General features: G+C 39.2%; 2 protein-coding genes across 4 annotated transcripts in view; both read left to right on the plus strand.

Annotated features, from left to right (window-relative positions):
• Window positions 1-3,877, plus strand: part of LOC127570286 (uncharacterized protein C7orf57-like) — a 59,051-nt gene extending 55,174 nt beyond the window's left edge. For 2 of the 3 annotated variants that reach the window (XM_052015668.1, XM_052015669.1), the window contains one exon: window positions 3,301-3,877. In XM_052015668.1, coding sequence (XP_051871628.1) covers window positions 3,301-3,322 — 22 coding nt within the window. In that variant the 3' untranslated portion in view covers window positions 3,323-3,877. The remainder of the gene's footprint in view (window positions 1-3,300) is intronic. The other variant, XM_052015667.1, reaches the window with a different exon arrangement.
• Window positions 3,878-13,451: 9,574 nt separating this feature from the next.
• upp1 (uridine phosphorylase 1) overlaps window positions 13,452-17,240 on the plus strand; it is a 47,424-nt gene continuing 43,635 nt past the window's right edge. Inside the window, exon 1 of the mRNA XM_052015664.1 lies at window positions 13,452-14,533. Coding sequence (XP_051871624.1) covers window positions 14,512-14,533 — 22 coding nt within the window. The 5' untranslated portion in view covers window positions 13,452-14,511. The remainder of the gene's footprint in view (window positions 14,534-17,240) is intronic.

The raw sequence follows: 17,240 nt of genomic DNA on the forward strand, positions 1-17,240 counted from the left end.
CTGAAACAGTAGATAGCAGTAGATGTTAGATCACTTTAATGCTGAAGCATATCATTGTACATATCATCTTCCTGACATCCTCAATAGAGTTTTGCTCATCTATTCAATGTGAATTAGGTAATATCTGAAGGAGTACATCAAATGTAAATGCACACTGACTGATTTCTGACTTTTTCATGATGACAAATTGAGAATGCAATACCTGTGATAGACCTTGAAGCCAGTTTAATGGTAACAAATGGAAAATTAGAGTAATGATTCAACATGTTCAACTCAAACCTCCAGGAAAGATTTCTCAGTAAATATATTTGGGCCTTTCTATCAGAATTTCCTGTCTGGATCTAATTTAGCCATATTCAAAGGTTATAGACTCCAATATACATCTTTTCCCCTTTGTTTGCATTGTATTTAAATTTTATCCATAGAAATGTGCATTCTATATTTCTCAGATTTGATTGTTAAAAAACGAGGATGCAATAATCCAGTGGAATGTGTTGCTGAGTGTTTTTTTTCATTTCTGTTCCACTTATGCTCCAGACCTACCAGAAGGTTGACAGTGGGCAGACAAAAAGTCCAGTGTGTCATATCTCGCTGACATAAGAAAAATGACTGCACTTTGCTACTATGGTGAGGAGAGGTGATTGACCCTGAAGTGTGGAAACAATAGGAATTTAGTTGTCAGAGTACTCAGGGAGGGATATAAAAGGCATGTCAGTAACTATCTAAAATTTAACATACATGTTTTAAAAATTTATGCAACATTACAGGAGATTTCAAAACCAACCAGTTTTCTGTTACTGTAAACAATGTAAACTGGAAAGTAAACCTAGCAAAATCTGAAAGAATGAAGATGATATAGATTAGGATGTCTGTGCAATCCAACCTCAGTAACATGCATCTGATAATGTAATTCCCTTGACACTTCTTTATAGTATAATTAGCAACAAATTAGACTATCAATTACAAAAATAAACACAACAGACAAAAGTAATTGCCACAGAATACAATAGGTGCATCCTCTCATAACCTGTACCAATATGCAGCTTTACTTGGGCTCTCTCCATTTATCTTGAGAATTCAAAGTGAAAAGACAGAGTACAGGGTTACCTTCAAATTGAGGAATACACCCTAAAGACTGTATAATCTCAGGGTCATAATGCTTCAGCATTTCTCTGCAATAAGAATGGAGAAACACAGATCTAAAGGAAGTTGTAGAATGAAATTATCAGCACAAGGCTGGATTCTATTTATTCTTGAGACATGGGTGATGCTGATAAAGGAACACTTTTGCTCTCCATCCCTAAATGCCATAAAAAGATAGAAGTGATTTCCCTCCCCCTCCCCCCTCCCTGAATCATTACGATCCATATGATGATGATACTCCACAGTGGACTTCCAGTGATATTGAAAGAATGGCAATACATGTCAGGAGGGTGTGGAAATGAACTTGAGGCAGATTGTAATGTGACTGACTAAACTGAGCCACACGGAAGCTTTAACTGGGAGATATACAAGTCTTTATTTTTTATCCAAAATAAGCTTTATTCATAATAAAAGACAAACTATATACAATAATAAAACAGTGCAAACCTTTACATTCGTGTACAGATCAATTATTAGTGTTACTTTTTACACAAACCACAGCACCGATGCTACTCGTGTGGCTCCCTGGGGTGATACCCCAATCCCATCTTTACAATCTTTAAGGGGCTTCCTCGCCTGACCCCGCCCCTACCTCTCCTGTGGCAGAAGAACCCTAAACTGTCGTCCTTCCCCACCGAGCCCTTGCATTGGCTGCACCCAGCTTCAGTGCGTCCCTCAGCACGTACTCCTGCAGCCTGGAATGTGCCACTCGGCAGCATTCCCCTACGGACATCTCACAGTGCTGGGAGAACAACAAGTTTTTTTATTCATTACAGGAGATCTTCTGGAGAGAGTCTGAGAGTCTCCTGACACAATGTGTTTATACAGTTTAAACACAAAGATAACAATAAACAATTAACTACAGTTTCAATGGCTTTAATCACCTACTTAATTTTAACATTTTGAATATAGTCAGGTAACTGCAGAATTACATATTTACAATGGGAGCACATCCCAATTTGCAGAACTCTTTGAATATTCAATACTGGTGTCTGTTCCGAAAACCTCTGAGCACAAACTCCAGACACCAAAATACACCCCTTTTGTAACAGTGTTGAGGAATGGCTCCCTGAATATACAACTAACTAGAATATTAAGTGAGAAAACAGACCTGTCCTGAACTGTGCATTCAGTGGCAGGGATATGCCTTTAACAATGTGTTAATACAGGAGATGGCCACTTAATGCCTTCCTTAATCTCATCCTGAAATTTTCAATGACCACCAATTAACATGAACATTCAACTATGTCAATGGTACAGAATCAGAACGTCCCACACCCAACGATTGGTTTCAATGGCCTTAATGTATCAGTTGAAGTTAAATTGTGAACGTTTTATTTCCTGAAGACTGGTTCTCATTTTAATTAATCCAAAATTATGCTATCCATAATTTCATAACTCCAGAATAATCCCTAACAGTGTTTCCATAATCTTGAATATTAAACTACATGTTTAAGTGTCTTAGCTGCCTGTCCCCTTCTGAATCTCAGCATTCAGAGGGTCCAATGCATAATGCTCATCCTCTCTCACTGTCATAAAAATTGGCCATATGATCTTCCACCTCTTCTACCTTGTTACCATGACTGCCTGTTATTTGCATACAACGCCCTGGAAACATGAAAAGATGAAACACCACAGGTTCTGTCCCCTTTTCCTCTCATTTCCATCTGAGCATTCCTTTGGTGCTTTGGGCGAGAAAATCAACAAAGGAAAACTTTATAATATTTTTGAAATCTATCGTTCTAAAATTTGATTTAAATATACAAGTTTACCATGCATTGAATACGTAAAACAACCTGTTGATTTTCATTGATTTCTAGTTTTCCATTAATGTTGTAAGCAGTATCCATTTCAAAAATTATTGATTCATGTTTAGTCAATAAGTATTATTCAATAAAATATGTTTTACTATTACAGAATGGTGGTAACTACCAAAACTATTGTTTTTCCATTAGTGGAAACAAACTTATCTTACTGGTAACGTGTTGATGTTATTTCATGAAAACAGCCCAAGAAGAAATGACAAATTGGGCTTTCTAAATATAAATAAAATATGTGACAATGACGTTACTTCCTTTTAACTACTGATGTCACTATGGTTTGTGCTACATGGAGTAATGTAATAAATTCTTTTTTACCTTCCATTTATATTCATAGATTCAAAGACATGCCAATTTGAACTGAGGCCTGCAGACAAGATGTGAAAATGTACACATTGTGAAGAAATCTACCATCACAGGACTAAACAAACACTTTTAATGAAAAAGGGACAGCTGCAAGATAAAAGTGACTCTTTACCAGCTGTTGGATTGAAATGTTATATTTTTGTATAATTATATTTATCCCTCACAATGATAACAACTTTGTTTCAATTACTTTACACCTAAAGGTGACAATTTAACTCTTATTGTTAATTCAACTACATGTATAATTAAATACCCTTAAACAACAAAAGATAAAAAACTAATTTGAGCACTAAGTTTTAACAGCAATTTACATAATATGGAAAAACTATGTTGATGACGACTGGAATGTCTTTCACACTTTAACTGAATAGAAATATTAATATTCCACTGTATGTCAATGAAAATTTATTAGTTAAAGAGCAGAAATTCCTGACTTCTAAGATCAGTGAAAATTTGTAGGTAGCATTAATTTTATATTAAAATACAATTAAAAACAGGTGTTCATACACTGATTCAATGATTTTTATAGTTATGCTTTTCAAAAAATACCACTGCTTTTTTTTATTGCTTTTCCATTTTGACCTTTGCAAACCAATGGATCATATTTGCACTGCAAAAATGACCAAGGTAATACTCTGATTTAAAGGGAATGTGGAAATGTTCCTCCATTTAATAACAAATTATTACACAACACCTCATGAAACACAATGCCATATCACTTAAAGCAAACTGCCAGCAATTGGCCACGTTATTGTCCTTAGCAACAGTTATATTGCTTACTTCCTATACTGAAGTAAAATGACTGCATGGTATTTGGCTCAAATTACCCCAACTCCAGCATCTGTGTTCAACTATGATTGATTTACACAACTCCTCATAGATGTATATCCTCCATTTTCTGAGTAATTCCCCTTTTTTAAAAAAATAAAGACAGCCATGTTGTGTCTAATTATGCTGTATTTAGACAGTGGAAACCACATTCAATCTTCTACACTCATAATGCTGCTGCCATGCATTAAAAAAATAGGTTCTCTGTTACAGAAGGTTATAATAAATTAAGAACTATGTGAATATTATATCCTGGTGATCAGCATATTATATGGAATATTATCAAAATAAATATGAAATGATCTCTGTAATAACCCTCATTATAATATATAGCTGATGTTATAGAAGTATTTACAATTCTATATTTAAAAATTATAGGGCTAGTTGTCACTATCATCCTTCATCGCAATTTTATGTATTAATGTAATAAAATATTTCCATAGCCAACAGATTATTGGCCATTACCATACCTGTAAAAGCATCTTAAAGAACTTTTAGGGGTGGAAAGTAATCTTACGTACTCTTTAGAAAGATTTCTGATATACCAGGGATTTTTTAACCCCTAAGTGCAAAATAGTTCAAATCAGAACCAAACCTCTTCTGAGCATGCCTAGCTAGGTTCATTTTAATAAAACCACTTCCAGGATAAGGGTCATTCTAATATTTAATGAGATTGTGGGACTAGGACTTTTTTTCCTGTTTGAAGATTAACCAACTGAATTTCCTAGCTCTTTGGAAACTGATAGCTGAAAGTAGATGTGGACTGCTGGATGGAACAGTAGGCCCAGGCATAGTAGGAATGCTGACCACCCCCCTACCCCCAACTCATTCACCTGCCTACCAAACCTTACTGACAATTGGAACCACATTCCCTTCCTCTCCCCATAGCCCTGTATGTAGTCCAGTACCTTCCCTATGGCTTTCTTGGCCTTAAACCTCTCCAGCTCCCTCTACCATATCCTCTATGAATCCCACAAACTTCTTCCCTCCTGTTACATTAGAATGCAACATTTTTGTAGCTTACTTCTGTTCAGTAAAAAATTGCTTTTTATTCTTCCTTCAAAAGTAGATAATCTCATATTTTCCCACATAATACTCCCATCAGTTAACTATCTAGATCCCCATACCGGCTCTCCTCAACTTGCCAACCCATCCAATTTTGTATCAACAACTTCTCGACCGTCACTTAACCCACCTACTTGCTTTTGAGGCCTCTTTGTGCAGTAGGTTCATGCTTCTCCAGGGTTTGCATTTGATGTTCCATCACCTTAGCTTAGTTTGCATTTAAGTTAGTACAAGATAGTTCTTCCTGAAACAAAGGCAACAGTTTCAAAATTATTACTTGATAATATATATTCAAATTGAACTAATCAACTCAGTAAAAATATTGAGAGTATTCCATCGATTGTAATTTGGGCATAATCTGATGCAAAAGGGCACGTATCTTTGTTCCTTTATTTTGCTAGAGGGCAAAATGGGGAACAGGTTAATAAAAGCAGAACATATACAGAATTGAAAGATTGCAAGGAACGTAAACATAGCTGACAAACTAATTCCAGCATCCAAAAGACAAAAAGTATTTGTTTTTCAAATCTTCACAGAAGTTTACCCTAAAAGAGGACAGGACCATTTCTCTCTCGTTATTAGCTGTCGGAACGGATTTAACATTAGCAAACGAAAGAAGAGTCATTGTTAGTCAAAATTTTTTTTCCCAAATGTTCTGCTCTTGGAAACGTTAATACTACAATAGCTTTGGGATTCTGCACATTGCAAATGTTGTCTTCTCTTTTGACAGTAACTATGCATTTCCTCAATGCAGTCACCCCCAATGCCAGCAAAGGAAATAGTTTCTTTGCTGAGTCTTGTAGCATGGCACAACATATACTGCAGAAATGTTGACATTTCTGGAGCAAACGCCACTTCTCTCAGGTGCTCTACTGATGCAGTCCCAAGCACGATATTCAAAACTTCCTACCATTGAGGTGCCATCATGGAGGACCAGTCATGCAATATTCCAGCTAACTTCCCACGTTCTTTTTGTGTGTTTGTACACTTGAAGCTCATAACAACTACAGCAATGTGTTTTAACTCTGCAGCCTTGGCAGACATGGAAGTGAATCACACTCCCAGCAATACTTTGGCAGCTGCACAGACACTGACATCTCCACTTACTTGGCAGTGAGATGATGAAAGCAAATTACCACTTATAGATTGGTTCAGGTGAGGGGCAGATGAACTTGAGTCACTCCCTTGCACTTGAACCTCAATTTTTCTGGTGCCTTATCTTCAAGGTGTCTCCTTATATAGGCTCTGCCTCAGCTTTAAACAACCTTGTGATTTTATCCATTGCAGATCCTTGTGATGTTGCATCTTGTTACAATTATCGCTTGAATTCTTGTTCGTTCTGTCTCCTAAGTTAGTTGTGGGCCTTTAAACTGCAACATCCTTTAAACTAAGAGTACAGGAAACTTCTAATCTAAATCTCTTCAAATACATCTACTGGAACAGTCCATAAGATTACATGTAAAGACATATAAAATGTTGAGTAATTCATACTTTTAAAACACCCAGCATAAAACAAATTTGCACTTATATCTATATTTGATATAGAAGTACACAGAGAGGACAGCAATAGAAATGCTCACTGGATTAAGTGGAGAGATGAGAGAATAGTAATAGGAATATAAGCATAATCTAATGTTGCCATATGAAAAATGAACATTTTCCATTTCAAAGATTTCAAAACTCAGCTTTCTGATTCAAAAACGGATGCAACATATCTATCTGTATAGGGCTACATTGATTAGTTTACTGATTTTACTGATTATGTATCCTTTATTCATTTTTCATATGGCAACATTAGGTTATGTTTATATTACTATTACTATTCTCTACTTAATCCAGTGAACATTTCTATTCTTTGCTCCATCCTTTGTTTATCTAGCTTTCCCCATATTTGCCTCAACTACAGTAGCAAATAACAATTTTAAATACTTGGGTATGGTGTCTAGCTTTGTATTCTGTCATTAGTGGAACTATGTCAACAAACACCAAGATGAACTAGTTGCTATCTGCTTCATTGAATATTTTTCATGCTGCCTTTTGTAAAGAAATAAATACATGGCAATGGTACGTGCAATATTCCCTGAACACATGTTCCACATTCTAAAATAGATAACAAACACTGATGCAGGTTACAATGAAATTTGATTTCATCTTTTAGTTGAAACTGTGCTTAGATTCCATTGTTGATGAAATATAAGAGTAAAAATGAATTTAAACATCAACAGATGGGAAGATTTCAGAACTGGATTTCAGCATTATTTCTGCTAACTTTAAAATTTGTCTATAACATTGCATGAGTTAAGTAAGATCACTCACCATCTGGGAAATCATAAGACAAGGAGAAACATTTAATTGAACAGCTCAGCAGGCAATTGGTAGAAGTCTGATCAATGGAGAACTTGCAAAGAATGAAGAACTGATATCACTTGAAGAGAACTTACTGAACTTTTGTGTAACTGTTAAAAATCATATTTTCTCAGTGACACTGAGAATTGACAACATGTTGGTGTCAGGCTCTGGCTACCTTATAACAATACATAAAATGTGGAATAACTAAGGACAAACAAAAAGGAGTCAGGATTGATTTGCTGCAAAGATTGCCCCTAGCTCAGAGCAGCCACTTCATTATTAGAGCAAAAGATTCAATAAAAAATTGTTACAGAGAGGAATAGGCTGCACCTTTATCAAGGTGAAACAGAGAGCCTTGTCAAGGCAACAATGCGAAGTAATCCAAACTGGATAGATAAGGGGAGGGCAAGTAGGGAAGACTGATATGCATCGGACAATGGTGCAAAATAGGAAAAGGTGAACTAGCAGCTCGTTTTACATACCACACATTTTATTTCCTTTTCCAGTCAATGGACTTGCTCAAAATTATAAGGGATAGCTCTGGTCATCCTTGGTTTGAAAAGATAATTTCTCTGCTTTTCAATTCTGTTTATGCTGAATCTATATTAGATATAAGGGATGCAGTTTGGCAGGAATAATAGGGATAGGACATACACAATGAACGGCAGGATTTAGAGAATTTTGAGGAACAGAGAAGTCTTGGTGTACATGTCCAATGGTCCCTGAAGGTGGCAGCACAGGTAGATAAGGTGTGAAGAAGGTGAACAGGATACTCACTTTCATTAGCTGGGGCATAGAATGTAAGAGCAGAGAGGTTATGGTACAGCTGTATCAAACATTGTTTAGGCCACAGGTGGAGTACTTTGTACAACTCTGATTGCCACACACAGGAACAATTGCACTGGAGAGGGTCCAGAGCAGATTCACCAGGATGTTGCCTGAGAGGAGTGTCCCAGTTATGAGAAGAGACTGGATAGACTGAGTTTCTTTTCCTTGGAGGGGAGGAGGCTGAGGAGGGACCTGATAGAGCTTTACAAAAAATATGAGAGGCACATATAGGGTAGATAGTAGGAAACTTTTCCCCATAGAGGTATCTAAAACTAGAGGGCAGAGGATATAAGAAGTTTAGAAAGGATCTGAGGCCAGTACTTTGTTATATCTGCTTATTTTCTTTATGAGGCATGTATGTTTAGTTCAAACTAATAATTTAAAATCGTTGAACATTAGGATTGGGCTCCACACATCCCTGCTTCCTGGGGTCAGTCCCCAGAAGAAGCCATGCGCAAAGGTTCATAGAGTCATGACAGAATCAGGTCCTTTGGCCCACCACATCCATGCCAACCTTTTTGCCCATCTACTCATGTGCATCATACCCATACACATCATCCCATGTGCCCCCAATAGGTCCATACCCTTCTACGCCTTGCATATTGAAGTGCTTGTCTAAATGTCTCTTTCTTTCTTTCTCAATCTTTTTATTGAATTTCAAATTAATTCAAATTAATATACATAACATTAATGATTATACATATGGTGCGAAGAGATCGGGATAACAATAATAACAGTTATTATATATACTCACAAGGAGTAAAATATATAATCTGGACCTCCCGCTCTCTTGCTAAGTGAGCATGATACAAAAAAAAATTGAAAGGAAATTTAATTATATGAAAGAAGAACCCCCAAATCAAAATAAAATAATAACAAACAAAAGCAAACCAAAAACTTCAAAAAAAAACTGGACTGATATTTCTTCAGTTAAAAAAAAACATTATTATGTCGTTAGCTCCACTCCTCTGTATTCAAAGGTTATTGAAAGGGGTTCAAAAAAGGTCTGCTTATATCATATGGAAATACTGAATGAATGGACTCCAAACTTCCTCAAATTTAAGCGAAGGATCAACAGTACCATTCCTAATTTTTTCTAAAGTTTAAACATGTTATAGTTTGAGAAAACCATTGAAATGTGGTAGGAGGTATAGGATCCTTCCATTTAAATAGAATGGATCTCTTGGCCATTAATGTAACAAATGCAATCATACGATAAGCAGAAGCGGATAAATGGCCAGAATCCATCATTGGTAGCCCAAAAATTGCAGTAATAGGATGGGGTTGAAAATCAATATTCAATACAGTTGGAATAATATTAAAAATGTCTTTCCAATATTTTTTCAAAAGAGGACAGGACCAAACCATATGTGTCAGGGAAGCCACCTCCGAATTATATCTGTCACATATAGGATTTATATGGTGATAAAAACGGGCTAACTTGTCCTGTGAACCACCTTAAACTGTATCAAAGAGTGTCTAGCACACATTGAAGGTGTATTAACTAATTGGAGAATTTTCTTCCATATCTCTGTAGGTAAAAGTATCTGGAGTTCTCTTTCCCATTCATTCTTAATTTTCATAATCAGATCATAAATTATTGCTATCAAGCCCTTCTGATAAGGATTAAAACCTAAGGTTTTTTCCGTAATTTCAATTTTATATGGTATCGGAAAAGAAGGTAAAATAACTTTTTAAAAATTTCTAATCTGTAAATATCAAAAAAAATGTGATCTAGGCAAATTGTATTTATTAGACAGCTGTTCAAAAGACAAAAAACAGTTATCAATGAATAAATCATGAAACCATGTTATTCCCTTCATTTTCCATAAAGAAAAAGCTAAATCAATTCTGGATGGTTGAAAGAAAAAATTAGATTGGATAGGACTTGATAAAATGAATTTATTCAATCCAAAAAATTTACGAAATTGAAACCATATTCGTATTGTATGTTTAACTATTGGGTTAGTCATTTGTTTACTCAATTTAGTAAGTGCAAAAGGGCGTGAGGCTCCTAAAATAGAAGCTAATGAAAATTATTTGCACAGATTCATATAAATGTCTCTTAAGCACAGTGATTGTATCTGATTCCACCACATCAAAGGGCAGTGAATTCTATATATCAATTACTCTTTGTGTAAAATAACTTTCCCCTTAAATCTCCTTTAAAATAACATCCTCTCACTGTAATCCCATCCTCTCTTGTTACACCTACAATGGGAAAAAGATTTTGACTAACTACCTCATCTATGCCTCTCATAATCTGTTATCAGGTTACAGCTCAGCTTCTTTCACTCCGGGGATAGGCCCCAGCCTATCCAATCACTCCCCATAACTAAAGTCCTCCAATCCAGGCAACATCCTGGTCAATCTTCTCTGTTCTCTCTCCAGTGCAACCACTTCTTTCCCATAGAGAGGCAACCAGACCTGCACACAATACTCCAAGTGCAGTCTAACCAGTGTTTTGTAGACTTGCAACATAACCTCCAAACTTTTATATTCTATGCCCCAACCTATGAAGGCAAGTATGTTATATGTCTCTTCACCACCCTAACTACTTGTGCTACCACTTTCAGTGAACTATAAACTTGAACCCCAAGGTTCCTCTGATCATCAGCATTCCTTAGTGCCCTACTACTTACTGTATTTGTCCTACCACTATTTGACTACTTAAAAATGTTCACCTGCACCTGTTGGAATTAAATTCTATCTACCAATGCTATGCCCAAACTTCTATCTGATCTATATCCTGCAACAGCCTTAGACAAGCTTCCTCGCTATCCATAACACTACCAATTTTCATGTCATGCACAAACTCACTAATCATTCCTCCTGCATTCACATCCAAGTTATTAATATATCACACACATCAGGGGTCCCTTCACCAAACCTGCAGTGCACCACTGGTCACAAGGCAACGGGTCTCCAGTCCACAAAATGTGTCCACAGTGGTTGAGCAAATTTCCTGATGAGCTCCCAGTGTTGGGAGTTACTACTGGTAATCAAGTGAGAATGCGGTGGATGCACACAAACCAAGAGAGCACACACATTGTCAACCCAGCTCCTCCATGCTTTAGTTGAGCAGAGGCCTAAATGGGGAAATAACCAATCACTTGGCTGTGCAAACACCTCGATAGCACAGTGACCATTATGTTGTTTGCCTAATGATTAGAGTGGGTAGAGGATAGAAGGGGGAGTTTTCAAGAGAGTGACAAGGAAGTATAAGGAAAGAATGGGGCAGGAGGTTGGAGGAAGCCAGAGAACCAAGAGACTGGAGAAGGGCAGATAACTGGAAAAGAGCATGGAGTTGGAGATATGGAGGAGGAAGAATGCAATTTGGAGGGATGCAGGAGGTTGCAAAGGTAGAGAAGTCTGGAGAGAGCAGGGGGCTGGAGAGAGTGAGTTGGAGGAGTGCATGAGTTTGGAAAGGTGCAGAACACTGGAGAGAGCAGAAGGTCGGAAAAAGATGGTTGGAGGTGTGCAGAAGGTTGGAAGGTTGACGGGGGTATAGGAGTTGGAGACAGACAGGAGGTCAGGTGGGTAGGAGACGTGCAGGAGTTTAGAGGGGTGCAGGAGTTTTGGACGATAGAGAGGTAGAAGGCTGGTGAAGCAGGAGGTTTGATTAGAGAGGGGCAAGACTGGAAAGGGGATTGAAGTTGGAGAGAGCAGATTTGGAGGGAGCAGTAGGATGGAGGTGCAGGAAATTGAATAAGAGTAGGAGGTTGGAAGGGAAAGAGGCTGGAAAATTACTTGATGTTTCAGGAGCAGATGGATGGAAGGAATGAAGAAGTTAGAGAAGCAAGAGGCTGGAAGGGGCCAGAAGAAGCAAGAGCAAGTGATCAGGGGCATGGAAATGGAGGGGGGCAAGAGCTTGGAAGAGGTAGAGGAGGCAGGAACTTGGAAGGATGCAGGAACTTGGAGTAGCAGATCTAAAGGAGAAAGTAATTGGAAGGGAAGAAAGTGAAAGATTGGAGACACGAGAAATTCTGCAGATGCTGGAATCTGGAGCAATACACAAAAAGTGCTGGAGGAATTCAGCAGGTCAGGCTGCATCTATGGAGGGAAATAAACAGTCAATGTTTTTGGCCGAGACCCTTCATCAGGACTGGAAAGGAAGAGGGCAGAAGCCAGAATAAGAAGGTGGGGGGAGGGGGAGGAGCACACGCAGTGCCCCATGATGCTGATGTGTCTGAAATGTGGTTTCTTTAGAGATGTATGAATATTTAGTGTTGCACTATAATAATTACGCACATCTTTGTTTCACGATTGTGCTGTGAAGTGCAAGGGTGAAATGTGTCTTTCTCTTTGCCACACTGCATAACCTTTATTCTCAGCGCTGGCATTGTTGTTGTACTCTAGTTCTTCATGCCCACATCTTTCATGCCCAGGGATTAGGTTTAGAAAATATGGTCATCAAACATTGGATGTCCTGATTCCTTTCTTTTATATTTTCAAAGGAATTAAATTTACAATGAAAAGTTCTGTACCTTTTCCTATACGCCCACCATGCTGCCCATATAAATTTCCAATCTTTTGGCCAAGCGGGCAACTCGGACGGGCCTTGATGGAAGGTCGTCTACCTGCACGGTTTGCTTTGTTTCCTTCTCCACCGATGCTGCCTGACCGAGCACGCACCGAGTCCCACGACGTGCAATACCTCCGGCGGCAGTGGGGCAGAGAGTGCGATCCTTCGGCCCATCGATGCCTGCCTCTCGCTTCTAACGCACGGGCCCACGCCAAGCCTCACGGGTCGGAGCGTCCGCCGTCACCACGGAAACCATGCAGCCAAAGAGATGGGCGGGAAACCCCGTTGGTGGATATGCCGAGGGCAGTGGCGTGCTGGGGGGGTAAGCGTGGTCCTTGTCTCTGGGGAGGGAGAGGGGAAGGGGAAGGGGAAGGGGAAGGGGAGGGGAAGGGGAGGGGAAGGGGAAGGGGAAAGGGGAAGGGAAAGGGGCAGGGGAACGGGGCAGGGGAAGGGCAGGGGAAGGGGGCGGGGGAAGGGGAAGGGGAAGGGAAGGGGAGGGGAAGGGGAGGGGAAGGGGATGGCGATGCTCCGCCATAGCACGCCGTGCTGCCATCGAAACTGCTGACTTCAGGTTTGGTTTTGCTGCCGCCGCCAGGCCCTCCTGCTCTCTGCGGGGAGGCGGCGGTAGCCACTCGGTCCCTCACCCCCGTTCCAGCCCCCGGAGACCTCAGTCTCCGCTCTTTACCCGATATCCACTCACCTCCATCTCAAAAAATCCACCCCCAGCGGCTGAAGGAGCCCCCTATCCGCCCCTCTGCTGCTCAGCAAACGTACATACAATTTGTTGTCTATTCTGCGGGTTCAAATGAAGCTGACAGTCCCCGGGGGGGGCAAGCTTCTTAGAAATCTTTCTTATTATTTGTTTCTTGCAGTTAATTTCATTATTACTGTAAATCTGCATTAACTTTGATGCATTCCCGTTCGGAATTTGGCTTCTTTTTTCGAGGTGTCCTTTCTATTCCTTCCCCATTTTCTAAATTTAATATGGTAATTCATCCTTTCCTGATTTTGATTTCAACCTCAGTACAATGATTATACTTTGTAATGGGCCCACATTACTCTTCGCCATCCTCCTTTACCTGAAGTAAAACATAATGCTGATTTTTGATGTCCCTTGCAAGTTTATTTTTTTACTATTTTGTCGCTCTTATTTAGTGAATATTGTTCATTGTTTTATACGATTCCTCGGGATTTCTGCCGATTTTACTTTTTTATTTTCCTTATTTTTTTATTGTTTTCCTTTTTTAAGCTTTGTGTCACTTAGTTCTTTGCACCTGTTTTGCTGTTTTGGCACCGGGCACTCTTGGCTTTGAGAATGTATACTGGTGCTACTTCAAGTTCATACCTGACAAGACGCATTTCTTGCGGAACTTAAAAAAAAATTCTTTGCAATCTGACGCACAAATCTCACCCGGATTCACGCTAGTATTCTGCTGGGACGTCCACTCCACATCTAAATCTCATTAAGATTACGTGGGCCATAGCCAATCTATCCTGGCGGAACATTCCGCACCCTACTGGCGTCCGATTGTATAAGTGGGGCAGTGTCCCGCGTTGAGCTTCCTCCCGTTGAGCTTCCTCTGAGCAATGCACAGTGATGTCCAAGATGGTAAGTAGCAGACTCGGCTTCAAACCTAAATGCTGGAGAATGTGGAGGATGGGCAGAGGGTGGTGAAGGGGGGGGGGGAGGGGAGTAAGTAGATAAGGGGGTGGATGGGGTAAATGAGGGTGAGAGTGTCGGTGGCTGGTGGGGAAAGAGGGTTGGGTAGAGGGTGCGAGAGAGTGTAGGTGGTGGTGTGGGAGGGAAGGAGAAAGAGAGGGTGGGTAGAGAGAGGTTCGGTAGTAGATTGGAGGGGGAGAGAGAGCAGGGGACAGCATGACTGGGGGAGGTGGGGGTGGAATGAGGACAGTGGTGGTGGTGGGAATGTGGGTGAAGTGAGGGCAGCATGATTGGGGAGTTGGGATTGTTGTGAAGGAAATGTAGTGGGTGGGGAGGAGTGAGGGTATTGTGGTGGGGGAATGTGAGTGGAGAGTTTGGCTAGGTGCCAGGAAGTGGTTGGGGGTGTGTGGGTGAAGGTAGTGGGGGTAGAATGGATAGTTGGGGGCTGTGAAGGTGAGTTTGTGGGTAGGGTTGGGGGGGGAGAGTGATGGCAAGGGTCAGGGAGATGATGGGGGTGGGGAGGAGTGGTAGTTGGGTGGCTGGGAGAGCAGGGAGAATGAGATAGAGGTCTGAAAAGAATGGGGTGGGGAAAACCAAAAATATTAATCAACATTAGGAAGGGGGAGTGCAGCAGCCTGACCTCTCCCAAACATAGAGTATGGACTTGGTTCCTTTGATTAAAAGTTAAGGAAGTGCTCTTAACCTGTTTTCTCTTACTCCCCTGTGTTTGTCTCAGTGTGCCTCTAACCCCAATCTTTCCACCCTCCTTACTCTCCAATACACTTCCTCTTTGCAACTGTGAAATTATTATTATTGCTTTGCAATGTATTTAAAATCTCAGCTTGCATTGTTTTATAATGGTGCCATTTCTAGTGATAAACTGTATTTTCTCTCAATAGCACAAATTAAGAATTTTTAATATTTAAATGTTGTCAGTCATGTTATGCTATTTTGCAATGTCAGTACTGAATAGAGGAAGTGATCAAATTTTTTGTAAGTTTTAGCTAATAAACTAGAAGTACATGTTTTATTTCGTACCATGACTTTGCATTTTGTTGTATTTTGAAATTTGCTATTCATAGCAGAATTTCTTAAACGCATTAAGGTCTTTTTATATGAGTGGGCTAAAGATGGGTTAAAAGATATGCACATTAATTTTTCTCTTGAAATAAAATCTTGCAGCAATCTTGAGGTTCTTTAGCAATTTATAAGTTTGCTTAGTTTACTATGGACATTTTTTGACTCTACTTTAGCTAAAATAAGAATGTTAGGAGCTACAGGTTGAAACTCTCTAGTCTAGCACCCTTGGGACCTGACCACAGAAATTGCCCTGAGAACCCCCTACATATGCCTAACCCCTAGGCTTGACAGTTGACTCTGCATATCTATTGCTATGTCATAAAAACTAGAATAAAACTTACAACAGAAAATAAAACTGAAAATAAAAATTAATGCCATCAGAAATAGTTTTTGTTGCATGAAACATTATATGAAGCTTACAATTAAAAAGCTGTACTGTACTTTCATTAATGCTTAATTCTGTTGAAATGTACATAAATTTTCTGGTTTTGACTTTATTTTATATTTACTTTTAATACTGCCATACATCCACTCCCAATGTGTTCTAATGGTTAATGGTAGGTCAAATTACATCAGGGTTGGCAGGTTCATCAAGGGCAAAGGAGATGGATGGAAATGGATTATCTATGCTAGACTGTTCCTCATTGGTCTTCTCAACTATCTTCTTGAACCACTGTTCCAAAATAGGTTGCTTCATCTACTATGTTTTTTTAAAATGAGTTTTGTTTGAATCAAATAAACAAACATAATGTCTTGTTTAGTTATAAAGTTCCTCTGTACCAGTCCTGCAATAAAATTTCTAGTCAGCTGGATGCATGAATCAATAAAAATCTTTTCTTCCTCCCCCTCTTCTGCACGTCTTGCTTTGCTGCACCATCTCACAGTCTCTTTATCAAAGGGTTGATAAGCAGCTGGCACTTCATCATCAACATTCTTCCACTTCCTCCAGATTTTCTTCCATCATATCTTTGGTTACTTCAAGACACTGTAAGCCTATCATACCTTTAACATACTCCACCAATTCTCGGATAATCTTCTTATCACTAGAAGCTCTAAATCCAGTGAAGTTACAATCCTTATCTTTCTCTTTCTCAAGCATTAAGGTTGGCCACAGTTTGTGCCAGACCCAGTAGTGTACCTTTGTCAACTTTATCCGAGGGTTGAAGTGAGTGACCACATGACATCCTTGAGGTTAATTCCTTCAGGAATGATGCAACCGTCTTCCTATTATTCAATGCAATGAGCAAATGGTGCATGAACTCTGATATGTATTTACGTTTAAGTGAACACAATATTCCCTGGTCACCAGGCTGAATCAGATGCACAGTTTGGAGGTAAATACAGCCCAATAACATTATCTTTGACTAAAAGTTCTGCTCTGGAGTGGACTGAAAAATGATCTAAAATCAAAAGTATTTTGCACTTTGTATCAAGGCCAACAGAGTTAAAGTGCACTTCAGCTTCTGGTACAAAATTATTTTCAAACCATTCAAGGCATTGTTTTGTTGTTATGTACCCTTGTTACCACTGTAGATAACAGAAAAAAAATTTCACCCCATTTAAAGGCCTTTGGACA

This window comes from Pristis pectinata, chromosome 5, assembly GCF_009764475.1.
Source record: "Pristis pectinata isolate sPriPec2 chromosome 5, sPriPec2.1.pri, whole genome shotgun sequence".
Taxonomy (NCBI): Eukaryota; Metazoa; Chordata; class Chondrichthyes; order Rhinopristiformes; family Pristidae; genus Pristis; species Pristis pectinata.